The 13,791-nt window shown below is 35.3% G+C and overlaps 1 protein-coding gene across 1 annotated transcript; it reads right to left on the bottom strand.

Moving 5' to 3' along the window:
• Positions 1-2,403: 2,403 nt before the first annotated feature.
• Positions 2,404-12,484, bottom strand: LOC125834035 (uncharacterized). The gene is made up of 15 exons (XM_049513214.1): positions 12,343-12,484; positions 12,144-12,259; positions 9,713-12,056; positions 9,244-9,636; positions 8,093-9,166; positions 7,948-8,025; positions 7,760-7,876; positions 7,591-7,662; positions 7,377-7,505; positions 6,918-7,097; positions 6,618-6,764; positions 4,728-5,399; positions 3,824-4,093; positions 3,008-3,568; positions 2,404-2,917 (listed from the first exon to the last, which is right to left on the bottom strand). The coding sequence occupies exons 2-15, from the start codon at positions 12,255-12,257 to the stop codon at positions 2,628-2,630; spliced, it is 6,441 nt and encodes a 2,146-aa protein (XP_049369171.1). The 5' UTR covers positions 12,258-12,259; positions 12,343-12,484; the 3' UTR covers positions 2,404-2,627.
• Positions 12,485-13,791: the final 1,307 nt, after the last annotated feature.

The raw sequence follows: 13,791 nt of genomic DNA, 5'->3' as shown, positions 1-13,791 counted from the left end.
GAATAAGAATATGTCGAATAATAAATTTTGAGACATTTAAGTTTTTACAATAAATAATATAAATGAATGGAGAGAGTAATAATTGACACTTTAAATAATATTAATAAATTAAAATATAGTGAAATTTAGAGAAAAAAATAAATAAGATATTTGGTAAAGAGAGGTGCAAATGATAAGTTATTAATAGTGATATTGAGGAACTAATTCTTATATTTTTTCCATTTTTTCTTAATTAATTCTTACGTGCATTGGTTACATAGAAATAGGGAGAAACCAAAAAAAGAGGAGGAAACGAAAAAGATAAGTTAAATATTGCATTAAATGTGAGAGTAAATAAAAAATTCTAAAATTTAAAAAGATGTATTCTAATATAAAGTTAAAAGAGGTGTTGTTTCATTCAAGTTTTATATAAACATAAATTTATGACCTTTATATTGTCTTTTTTCTTTTTTGAAAATGAAAGTATTGATATAATGTTTTTAGTTTCTTTAGTTTTTCTTAAGAATTATATAAATGCTCTAGTTTGTTGTCATTTTTTTAAAATTCATTGTTTGGATAACACTTTTTTAACAAGTTATCAAATTTTCCCTCTTTAAAATACTTCTAATTGTAATATCGAATTTAGGAATGTACTTCAGCATGCAAATAAACAGTAACTTCAAGTATATAATGTTCGTTTTAGGAGGCTGCAAAAAGTTATCATAATAAAATTTCACAAGAACTAATCATAATTTTGCCTAATGAATTATGTATGTACAACGATAGTCATTAAAAAAAAGATTGCTTTATCAAGTTCTCTTTCTCAGTCATCTGATTTGCTTTACTTATCATTTTATTCTCTTCCCTTTACGTTTTTAAAATACAACTTTAAGAAAAAAGAGAAGGTAAGGAACTACAATTAAAAGAATTATAAAATATATTTTAAGTTTTTCAATAAAGTACATAAATGGAAAATAGAGAAGAGGAAAGAAAAATTAAAGAGATAAAATTACTATAACAATAATTTTATTGTAAGACTCTACATCATCTTCTTCTAAAATTCACAATTTTCTCTACTTTCGTATCTTCCTTGGCTTTCTTCTTCATCCCTATAAGTGCAAATTAAGAATATACTTATATGAAATTGTTAGTTACTCCGTGAACTTAGTCAATTTAGTTTCAAAGATTAGTTAAATTGACTTAAAATAAATAAATAAATAATATCACATAAATTAAAGTAAAAAACGTATAATTTAAAAACTTAATAGAAGCATTTTTACTCATAATTTCTTTATGACTTTGTTGAAAGCAACCATATGATGTGATTATTAACATTTTCTTCCTCACCCTAATGTATGATATGATGATGGAGAAGTGAAAGAATAACTTTGAATGAAAATTTTCTTGATACAAAATATGAATTTATATAGACAAAGAGGAGGAATACCATAAGACATAAACTTACAAATTAAATTTTGAGGGTTATGAAGATTAAAGAAAAAAAGAGTTATGAATATTATTAAGAGTATAAGTTGAGGATGTGTGAGTTATTAGTAGTTATTTTTTATTTTATTAAAGATATTAAATATATACTATAGTGATCGCTGAAAAGTTGAGTAATTGAATGTGAAAACCTTTTAAGATATTAAAATAAAATAAATAAATAATGAAGGAAAAATAGTCAACAAAAAATGAGAAAATAGATAAATATAAATAGAGGTCATAGAGAAGTGTCACATCATCTTCTCTATGTTTCTCCTATATATATAGAGAGAGAGAGATTCTTCTTTTACACGTTTCTTTTTTTATATGTCTCTTAATAGAATATTAATTAGGAGGAATTTATTATTATTTATCCTTATTTATGTTTTAAGATATGATAATAGTTACTCTATTTATGTGTCATAATTGAGATGTTTATAGTCTTCATAACAAATAAATACAAATTATAAATTGAGAAAACATAATTAATTTGTATTAAGCTTAAAAAATTACAAATTAATTTGAGCAAACTATTTTTAAAAATCACAACAAATAATTTGATGGAAGACGTCACATTATAACCCATTGGCATTTCAAGACAAGATACCTTTGCTTCATAGCATTTCAAGTTGACATAGTTTTAAACTTAGCCTATGAAGGTACTCCCTCTGTCCCAATTTATGAAACTTACTTTTCTTTTTAGTTAGTCCCAAAAAAAATGACACATTTCTATATTAAGTAACAATTTCACTATAAAATATCTATTTTACCATTAATGAAATAATTTATAACCACACAAATTTCTATTATTCATTTTGGACCACAAGTTTTAAAAGTCTTCCTTTCTTTCTTAAACTCCATGCCGAGTCAAACTACCTCACATAAATGGGACGGAGGGAGTAATTGTTCCAAACTGAAGCTGGGAAATCTGGAAATTATCTGTGAGATTTGGGTAATAAAATCCTTACATTCTTGTCAATCAATCTTTTACCAAAAAAATCAGGACAGTTACAATGTCAATCCCATGGAATAACATAAAAATGACATAATTACACAACCTATTTGTTCTCATGTAACAGAAGTATAGGCCATGAGATATGCAGCAATCATCAAACCAGGACAATCAAAACAGAAAAAAACTCACAAGATTTACACACATGTTTCTTCTATTTCCTTGGGAGGTCTTTCAAAGCAGTTCGTTTATCAGGCCTTAACGCAGTTAAAGTGCCGATATCTCCTTTAACATTTGGAGCATTTTCTTTCATGTCAGCTATCTGAGTTAGTTTGTTAGGGGTTCCATGTATCAGAATGCTTCTGGCATTCTTCTTTTTCACAGTGGAGTTCAAGTGCTTGGCAAAAGATGTTTTAGCCACACCTGCTGCTGGGGTTAAAGCTACTTTCTTTTCAGCCAACTCATCCTTTTTCTCAAATATCAATGTACCTTCACCAGCAATGCCTAAATGACATGACAAATGCATATTAGTATAGTCAAACCTAAATGTTCGAAATATATCAGATAAATCCAGCAGGTATCAGCCCTGTTTACCTTCCTCAATAAAGCTAATGCTTTCATGAGATCTAGAAGAAGGTGATAACACTGCTCCGGTTGATTCATGCTCCTTTTTATCAAAAGAATCCTCATCTTGTTGCTTAGCTGCACTTGACTTCTCTTGATCACTTACACGCTGAGGCTCTTCTGTGAATATTCCAGGCATGTCCATTTGTGTGGTGAGACCTGAATTGTTAACAATCGTAGGCGTGCTCTCATTTGATTCAAATATAACAAGTATGTCCCCCTCAGCAGCAAGATCATCTTCCTTAGTAACATGTTGACATTCATTTGTGAAAGCAGTAAACCCCTCAGTGCTCGAAGCATTTTCTATCGCATAATGTTCTATAAAATGGATCTGCTCATCAGCAGGCAAAACTGTTGAATTGTTTTTTGCATATTCATCATCATTGGGAATATTCTCTAGGAAAGCATTACTGATATTGCTCACTTCTAATCTTTGCACTTCCTCTCCCTTAGTCTCTTCTACTGTGATGATAATCGGTTCCTGACTTCTTAATGCAGTGGATTCAGCATCAAATTCAAGAATTCCACTTTCTGAAATTCATTACTAAGTAAGCAGTTTTAAATTTTGGAGAAAAATATTAATAAAACAAAATAATTCAAGATAATTGAAAGTTAAAGATCACAAAATCTTCATAAAGTTGCCTCTTAGGTTAAGAAATGGATACCCTGAGGTTACTAACCTCTATGTACAAATTTCATGCACAAAGAAAAATATTAATAAAACAAAACAATTCAAGATAACCTGAGGTTGCCACATTGTTGCTCATACAGACTTATTGAACTCACCAGCACTAACGGAAAAGCCATCGGTCTTCCTTGTGCTCTCCTGAGTTATGTTCTCAGTTTTGATGTCAGTTAAAAGAATGTTAGGTTGTTGGCAAACTGCATCACTTACAGCACCACTTTTTGCTGATTCATCAGTGTTAATTAATTCGTCTTCAATAGATTCTTGATATGGTACAGGATGATTGTCTTCCTTGCCCTTAGCCAGAGCATCATCTTCTGTGACTTCCCCTTCCTCATGCAAGGGCTCGAACAGCCAGGCAGAATCAATTTCTGCATCATTGGCAGTCCAAATATCAGGCTTATGCATCTATTTAGGGACCTTGCAAAATAGAAAATGAGAAAAGTGTACTAGTAAAATCTATATTTCCTCAATACTTTTAGGATTAGGAGCCAATCATTCTTAAGAACTACCTGATAATATCCGGTACTTCATTTGGTAATAATAATCCCGATAGCACTGCCACATTTCTTAACCATCAAAACCATATATCAGCAGATAAAGAGGGTGTTTTGATAAGCTTATAAGCCGGTCAAATTGGAATATAAGCAATTTTTGGCTTATCTACGTGCTTGGTAAACATAAATGTGTTTATAAGCCTTGTGCAGTTGTGCTTCTAAACCATAAGCTATTTATCCCCCAGCTTATAAGTTTCATCTTACAAGCACTTTCATTTGATCAAATTTTTTAATATGTTATCCTTAATATTTTTTAATTTCCTCTATATAGTGTTCCAAGAAAACTGATTTCAAATGTTTCAAGCATCTGAAGGCATAGTTTCTTATTCTTCCACCTGCACTTCATTTAACCAATCCAAATTCATAATTGTACCATTCAAGAATTCATTATATTATATACTCAGACTTGCAAATTAATCACACACACAACATCGAAAATGATTATTACCTTTCTGTGTCTCCAGTTCTGTCTGTCTGGGAACATTGTCATCGTTTGTTTGAAACCAATGAAGTGTAGCTTCACCTGTATCATCAGTTATTTCATTTGAAAATTGACGATCTCCGTGCTGTTCAAAATTTTGTTCCCGAGTGTTAAGGAGCTTAACACCATCTAGATACTTGAAGATATCTTCCTCACAACCAGGACTTTCCTCAAACTGTAGTGGACGTGTACCTTTTGATGGTGTAGGAAACAGAGGCCCTCCTTCAAATTGTTCAATCTCTTTGGAGAAATGAGATCTTTTTGTTCTATCAGAACCTCCACTAATAATCTCTACAGTAAGTGGTTCTCCAGAAAATTCAAACCCTTGCTTAGGCTGCTTACCAGCCATTTCAGAAGTCATTGCAATCATTGCTGTCTTCAATTGACAACTAGAAGCTTCACCCAATCTGGAAGGATTTGCTTCTTTGATTGGGGTGGCAAACTGCAGTCTCAAGTGATCTTCAGTACCATCATTAAAAGCATCAGATGTGTTAATGTTCCCGAGACTGCTCTTATCGATCTCTGTCAACATTTGTTGTTCAGAAAATCCAATATCATCATATGTAGGCTCTGAAATAGGAGAAGCACTTTCGTTTGGACTGCTCTGATTGATCTCCGGCACCATTTGCTGTTCAGAAAATCCAATATCATTGCATGTAGGCTCTGAAATAACAGGAGAAGTACTTTCATTTGCAATTCCAACATAAATATCTTCTTCAAGACCTCTAGAGACATCTCCTCTTAGCAACAAATTCCTGTCAGCCACTGTTTCCTCAATTTTGTGTTCCTCTATGTCAACAATTTCATGAAAAGAGATTTCATGTATTGCATTCACCTCTGTGTCTCTAACCATTTCTCCTGACATTGCAACATCTGCTGTCTTAGGTTCTTGAGGAGAAAATAACAACAAATCCCTGTCAGCCACTGTTTCCTCGATTTTTTGTTCCTCTATGTCAACAATTTCCTGAACACAGCTTTCATGTCTTGTAGTCATCTCTGTGTCTCCAACCATTTCTCCTGACATTGCAACATCTGCTGTCTTAGTGTCTTGAGAGAAAAACTCATTATTCCGCAATGGAGTCATGTTTTTAGCTGACATTCCAGACAACATATTACACTGACCTTCATTGTTCTCTTCTTCAAGAGTACTGGATTCTTTCATGCACTCAGCAGTTTCTTTAATCCTAGGTTTTTTAGAAGAAAGCTCATCCTTGCGAAATGGAGTCATGCTTTTAGCTGATGTTGCAGAGAGCATATTACCCTGACCGTCATTGTTCTCTTCTTCAACAGCACTGGATTCTTTCATCCACTCAACAGTTTCTTTGATCTTCTCAACTTTATTCTGTTCTTCAGAATGTTTAGAATCTATGCTCTCAGGCTCTTCCAGATCCATAGCACTTGGATGTGCAACTGGAAAGACTTTGTTACGAGAGAGACCTTGAACATTGCCAGACATAAAAAGTTTCTTGTTTTCTGCCATCCTTGGAATTCCATCCATTTGATCCGTAGACTGGGTAATGTTGGCTGAAGCAAAAGGCATTATCAATTGATCTTCTGCGCATCAGGAAATAACACTATTAATGCACAATAAAGCAGCAAATAGAAGATGAAGTCAGTCAAATTTAGTTTATACAGTCTGGGAGATCGTTCTGGACTAACCTTGTTCATTTTCATCACCAAAGTAGAAAGCAGTGATATGTGAAGTCTCAGGAGCTACAAGAAATAAGGCTTTGATGTTAGTACAAGAAGCTTAAACAGAAACAAACTAATTTCATGTGTGAACACTCAGCTTGTGTAAATCCATTATGGCTAAAATGGATAATTTACTACCTTGGTCGACTCCAATAGACCCGGCTTCAGATTCACTGAGATCTCTTTCCACTCCACTGCAAATATAAGATTGCATTTCATGACTTGGGCTACACTTTCCTTTGGTAGAAGTAGTCTCTTGGTTAGTGCATTTCACAGAGACTGGTGAGGCAAATGAAGTCCTTACTTGTTCCACTGTTACAATAGACATCCCTTAGCAAATCTTAGAAGCCGAAAAGAAAAGAGAGCGGGAAAGAAGAACGAAAGGAACAACTGAAAATCCAGCAGGAAGGCAGAAACTGGTTATTCAAAAGAGACCTTGTCAAAAAAAGGAATTTCAGAACCAACCTTGCTTGTTCTCAATCAAACTCCTGACAGATTCAGTTAAATTTTCTTTTCCGCTTGAGCCAAGTCTTCTAGAGGTCATTGCTTCTCCACTCAATTGATTTTGAAAAAGGTAGTGCAGGTCTCCAACAGATTGTGAAACAACAGAGGGCGTAGCAAACAAACCTTTAAGATCTTCCCCCACTGCATCAAGTTGAAGAGTTGGACATGTTTATTGAGTTTTACAAAACAATTACCATTACCAGCAGATGATGCAGCTGTATGTCAAAAGATACTTACGAAGTGATAAGTGAATATGGTCAAAGTAAGAGAAAATTGATGGTTTAAAACGAAAAAGAGGCAAAAGAGATCTACTGGCTTGTTAATGAACAACCTAAATTTTGAAATCCTACAGCTTCAACTAAGAATATAAACTAAGCAATAAAATGCCTCGGAAATCATAATTAAGGAAGAAAGACTAACTGTTCTCATTTTCATGGAAACTGTGTTGGTATTGACTGCTTGTCTCATTAATCGCAATACTAGTTGCTATATCTACCTTGCTGCTTTTACCACCAAATGGTGTGGCAAACAATCTTTTCAGATACTCTCCTGTAACATAGCACAACAAGCTGTAAGTAACATATACTCTTCGGGGAAGAAGAAGAAGAAGAAGAAGAAGAAGTCTAGAACTAACCTTGGCCATGTTCACCACAATCACGGACAGAATTTTGGAGACTTGATGTATCATTACCACTAATTGGAGAAACTGCAAAAAACACAAGGCAAAATGCCGAACAAAAAATTGATTTACAGCAATAAATTACAAAAAGTAAAAATGTAACATGAAGCACTTTGCAGCTAACCTTGCCCCTCTCTGTTGAGACCCTCGTCCCTTGAATCACCATCCAAAGAAGCTTTCTTTTCTTCTTTAGAATGTGAAACATAACCAGGAGTGGCAAACAAAATTTTTAACTCTTCGCCTGTTGCATCATAAAGGGTATAGAAATGAGCAAAATGCAAAGAACAGGAGGTAAGAAAACCTCAAAACTACCTTGCTTCTCTTCATCACTGTCCTCTAATGGAGTTACATGTAATGTGATGCCATCACCAAGAATACCAGGTTCTGCAACTAAAAGAGATGGTCAATGTATTATGAAATTCATAGGAACGGTAAGTAATGAAAAAACATTGCTTACCTTGAAGATCTAGAACTGCTTTTATGGGACTTGAAACGGTTTTCTCGGAAGCAGCCACCTCCAAGTTTCCACATTCTTCTGCATGAATTTCACCTTGACTTGTGAAGGTGGGTGCATCTAGATCATAATTAGCTTCCACTAGATCAGATTCAGCTTCTGCTTCAGAAATTTTGCCTTCCATCTCATTGCTATGATTGAAAGAACCTAGATTATCCAACAAAACATTACTAGACAACCCCGCATCCAACTCTTTTGCATAGTCCGTTGCAGTTAGCTCTTGTGCACCATAATTCACACCAACAGAAACAATACATCGAGTCTCTGATGGTTCTTTAAAACCAGAATCAAGCTTCTCTTCCATATTATCACTCTGGTTTACTGAACAGTTGTCAAGAACTTCCTTGGATGATCCTGAGTCAAATTCTTCTGCGGTATCTGCTGCAATTGCACCATGCTCCAGTTTGTCAGAAGTTATGTCATTTTGAACTGCATCATCAGCCAAAACAGAACTAGGACATAGGCCTTTGCTTTCAGGCTCCTGTTCACCATAAGTTACCCCCTCCATAACAATACATCCAGTCACTGATTGTTCTTTCAAGCCAGCATCAAAGTGCTGTTCCATATTATCAAGAACTTCATTAAATGAACCCGTGTCAACTTCTTCGGCATTATCTGCCTCAACTGTTTCATGCTCCTGTTTGTTAGAAATTATGTCATTTGGAACTGCATCATCAGCCAAAGAAGAACCAGGACATAGGACTTTGCTTGCAGGCTCCTGTTCACCATGACTTACTCCTTCAGTAACAACACATCCAGTCTCCGATTGTTCTTTAAAGCCAGAATCAAGGTTTTCTTCCATATTTTCACTCTGGATTGGTGAACAATTATCAAGAACTTCATCAGACAATCCTTCTGCATTATGTGCTGCTATTGAACCATGCTCCTGTTTGTCAGAAGTTATTTCATTTGGAACAGCATCATCAGCCAAAATTGGACTAGGACATAGATCTTTGCCTGCAGGCGCCTCATGATCACACTGCAAAAGTTCCTCAACTAGGTTCTCCTTGGGTGTAGCTGCAAATGTGAAATACTGAATTAGCACTCTTCCCAAAAAAAAGGCAAAATGTTAACTTATTACTAGATAGACTAACCATTGGAGTTGAATGAATCACTGAATGGTTCAGATATGGAATTATTTTCAGATGGGGAAGCATTTGCATCAACAAGTGGTCCTTCCTCAATCAATTTGTCAGCTTGGGGGCTTGACTCAGCAGCTGCATCATCCTTAGTTCCAGAATCAAAGATCTCTCCCATATTATTACTCTGGCTTAGTGAACAATTATCAAAAACGTCATTAGATAATCCTGTGACAAATTCTTCTACATTATCTACTACTGTTGCACCAGGCTCCTGTTTGTCAAAAGTTAGGTCATTTGGAACTGCATCATCAGCCAAAACAGAACTAGGACATAGGCCTTTGCTTGCAGGCTGCTCCTCGTGGTCAACCTGCAAAAGGTCCTCAACTAGGTTTTCCTCAGGTCTAGCTGAAAATACGAAATAATGAATTAGCACTCTTCACAAAACAATGCATAATATTAACCTGAGTCCAGATACACTAACCGTCAGAGTTGAATGGATCACTGAATGGAAGAGATTTCGATGCGGATTTATTTGCAGATGGAGAAGAATTTGCATCTACAAGTGGTCCTTCTTCAGTTAATTTGTCAGCTAGGATGCTCGACTCAGCAGTTGCGTCATCCTTGGTGCCAGCGAGAACTATATTGACATCATCTGGGACAGCATCTAGCTCATTCAGAGATGATCTTGAGAAGCTCATTGTACCTCCTGACCCTGAGATATTACAATCTTTATTGTCAGGTTCTCTGACTATTTCCATGTCCTCAGGCATGAGTACTTCTACTTCCACATTTGATCTTTTAAGTCGACCCTGCTGCTTCTTCCCTGCAGTACTTGTCTTTTTAACAACTGATGCCCTGACACTTGCCTTTGAACTACTTATGGACTGTTTCGCCGAGTCTAAATCTTGAAGGGTGAACTTGTTGGTAGAATCTTTATCTTGAACAGTGCAATTTCTCTTTGTCAGCTTATTCCCACCCTTTTCCTTCTTATCATCTGAAACTGCTGCAAGTGTATGTCTAGAAGCACTCCTTCCAGAACGTCTCCTCTCTTCTTTTACCACAGAAGTTTCTTCTTGCACTGATCTGTCCAATATCTTGGTGTCTAGATTTGCATTAGCAACATTCCTTCTTGACAATCTCCTCTCTTCTAATTTATTTTCAGCAATATCATGTTTAGCAAGTACAGGATCTTCCATTTGATTAGTAAGCCTTTTAGACCGCTTTGAAATCTTCTGGGGTTCTTCCTTTGTCCTTTTACTTCCAATCTCACCATCATTAGCATTTAAGGTTTTTTTCTCCTTTACAACCACAACTTCATCACTTCTTACTTTCTCCAAAGAAGGAACAACAGATTTGCGCCTATTACTTCTGATAGGAACTTCTCCAGTTTGAAGAACCACTTCAAGAGTCCCTTGAGATTCAGTTGGTCTATCTATTTTATTTTCAGCAATGTCATCTTTGGCCAATACTGAATCTTCCACTTGTGTAGCAAGCCTTTTTGACCGCTTCAATGCCTTCTGGGGTTCTTCTGGTTCTTCTTCTGTGACTTTTTGCCTTACCTCATCATCATTAGCATTTAAGAAATTTCTTTTCTCCTTCTTGGCCGCAACTTCATCACCTCTCAATTTCTCCAAAGGCAAAACAGATTTGCGCCTATCACATCTTCTAGGAGGAACTTCTACAGGTTCTTCAAGTTGAAGAACCACTTCATGTTTCCCCTTCGATTCAACAATTTTGGTTCCACTTTCCGATGTTGAAGCTACTACAGTCGAGCTAAACTGATTTCTTGTCCTACCCCTAGTAACCATCTTTTCTTTAGTAATATCATCACTCAACCTTGAACCCTTATCCTTATTAGCTATCCTTCCAGACCTCTTCAAAGCCTTTTCGGGTGCCTCCACAACACTATTCTGCCGAGACCCTCTTGTGATTACTCTAACTTCATCTTTGACAGCTTCAACTGAAGATTCAACAAATTCAGTACAAAGCAATTCCTCACTTGTCTCAATGGCTTTCTTACCCCTAGTCCGGTTCCTTTTGTTACTGACATTATCCTCAACTGGTTTCAAGTTCCGAGACCTTGTAACCCGAGCTGGCTTCTCCGCAACCTCCTCCCTTACTTCAGCATCAACCTCAATTTGAACAGGCAAGGTCTGATTATGAGCCATAGATTTTCTTCTCGTTACTCTTTTCAGCTCCTTGGCTTTTGTTTCAGACTTTGTGCACTCATCCATGTGACCACCACTAACGAATGTCACTTTCTTGTCCCTCTTCTCTTCCCTATCAATTACCTTTTCACTTCCATCCATCTTCGGCTCCTCTTGAGAATCCTCTACACTCTCTTTAGCATTTTTTCGACTTCTTACTCTTCTACTAATCCGTACACCATCATTCGTTCCCTCATTTTCTTCCCTCTTTTCCTGTATAATAACTACTTCCTTGTTCTTCAATGTTCTTTTTGTGGTCACTCCAACTTCATCCTTACTCTTATTCACTGAAATTGCACTATCTTTCACCTGCCTTGTCCTTCCCTTTTTCTCAGTAACACCATCTTCTATATTCACTCCCTGCGACCTAGTAACCCTAACTGGACTATCCAAAATGCCTACTTTTAACCCATCACTCCTAACATCCAAATTGTTCTTGTACAACATTATCTTCCGCCTCCCTCCCCTTTTCACTTGAGCCGATCTCGTAAACTCAATAACTTCATTATCAGGACTAAACTTCACTTTCTTTACCTTCCTATTAACAACATCAGACTCATTCACATCCAACATCTTTAAACATGATCGCCCTCGAGTTAAGGGTTTTTCATCATTTACCTAAACATTAACGACAAATTTAACCAAAAAGACAGAAAATTTCTTGAAACTCAGATAATAAATAAAGAAATTAAGATTACCCATTACCTTAAGAAGTGAAGAAAGCTTGTCGGCCATTTCCAAATTGGTTAAATTTGCAGGAATTCCATGTTCTTTGCATAATGCTTGTAGTTGTTTCCTTTTCATATTTTCCAAATCCATCTCTGCAATTTTTCATTCAACAATCAGAAAAAATGGAAAAGAAAGAATCAAAAGTAAAAAGAAAAAATTGGCAGGAAGATCATACCTGAGATAGAGAATTTTGGTTTTCGTTGTGAAAAATTTGAAATTTGGAGCACTGTTTGAATTTAATTGAAGGGATAAGGGTTTGAAATTTGAATTTGAGGGATTTCCCGCTTCTTAACGAACCCGACCCGATCACGTGCAGGAAAGCGTGTTTGGGAATTTTCCGATGGAGCGTACAAAATAAAGGAGCTTTCTTTTATATTTTTAATTTTACTTTTACGTTTTGTTTGGATAGTTGTTACTCGTTGCATTTTATTGTATTGTTAATTTAAATACAATATTTGTTTTGATTGTTACTAGTTTTATTGTGTTAAATTGTTTAAATTCATTGTTAGGTAATGACAAAAAAGATGCACTTTATGTTACGGATTGATTTGGTGTGATCGCGTCTTTACCTTAATATTTTCTTCTCATTTTATCTTTATTTATTATTTAATTATAATTATATTTCATCTTTTACATTACATTTTCATAGTAGCTCTATCACATACCCTATATTTTTTTTAGATTTATCATTAAAATTATGAATGTGTGATATTTTATAATAATGAAAAATGATACAATCTATCCAAATATTATAATTATTAAAAGGCGAAATGGTCGAATGGACCCTCCTACTTGTACGCGTTTGTATTATGAATCTTTTTACTTAACTCTCTATCAACTGAACTCTTAGACTCAATTCAAATAAGATTTTTAAACCCCTCTTATCATATGTGTAGTTCACTCTCCCTTAAATTGATGACATGTCAAATTCATATCACCTATATCAATGACATGTCATAATTATCTTTATTAACTATTTAAAATTTATTAACCAAAATTATTTAATAAAAAGTAAAACAATAAAATTTAAATTTATTCCTTAAAATAAAATTTCGAAACTCCTACATCTTCTCCCCCATTCTCACCTTAACATAGACAAAATCTACCGGAGAAACTCTTGTCGGCGAGACTGCCTATACTCTTTTCCTCACCCGTCTTTCTTCTCCGCCGTACACCCTCGCTATTTTACTTTTCTCCTCCTTCAACCATCACAAAACTACCAACTAAGCAGCCGTTGCTACCGCACCACCAAATCTGGCTGAAATCTCTACGTTGTCATAACTAGATCCTCCAACCCTCACCGTCTCTCTCACTCTACTGCGAACCAATTTTCTCTGACGAGCACCACCACCGTCGACCTCTCCCTCTAGCGGTGAATCAATGGACTCAAGGAGGTTTCAATGCCAAGATCTCTTAAAGATGATGACAAGAGTATGGAAAGAAAAAAAAGGGTCGGGCATATTGGAGATGGCTGCAATTGAAGGTGGAGTGAGTGAAGAAGATGGAGACTTTTTAATTAATTTTATAATTTTTGTATTATTTTATTCTTTTACTAATATTTTTAAAACTGAAATATAGTACTCACTCGCCTTAAGGAGCGTGAAGTCACACACTTTCGTCAACT

Source organism: Solanum verrucosum, unplaced genomic scaffold, assembly GCF_900185275.1.
Source record: "Solanum verrucosum unplaced genomic scaffold, falcon-dt-bn FXZP01000108.1, whole genome shotgun sequence".
NCBI classification, from domain to species: domain Eukaryota; kingdom Viridiplantae; phylum Streptophyta; class Magnoliopsida; order Solanales; family Solanaceae; genus Solanum; species Solanum verrucosum.
Note: the sequence above shows the minus strand (reverse complement) of the source record. Positions and strands in the feature narration are given on the sequence as shown.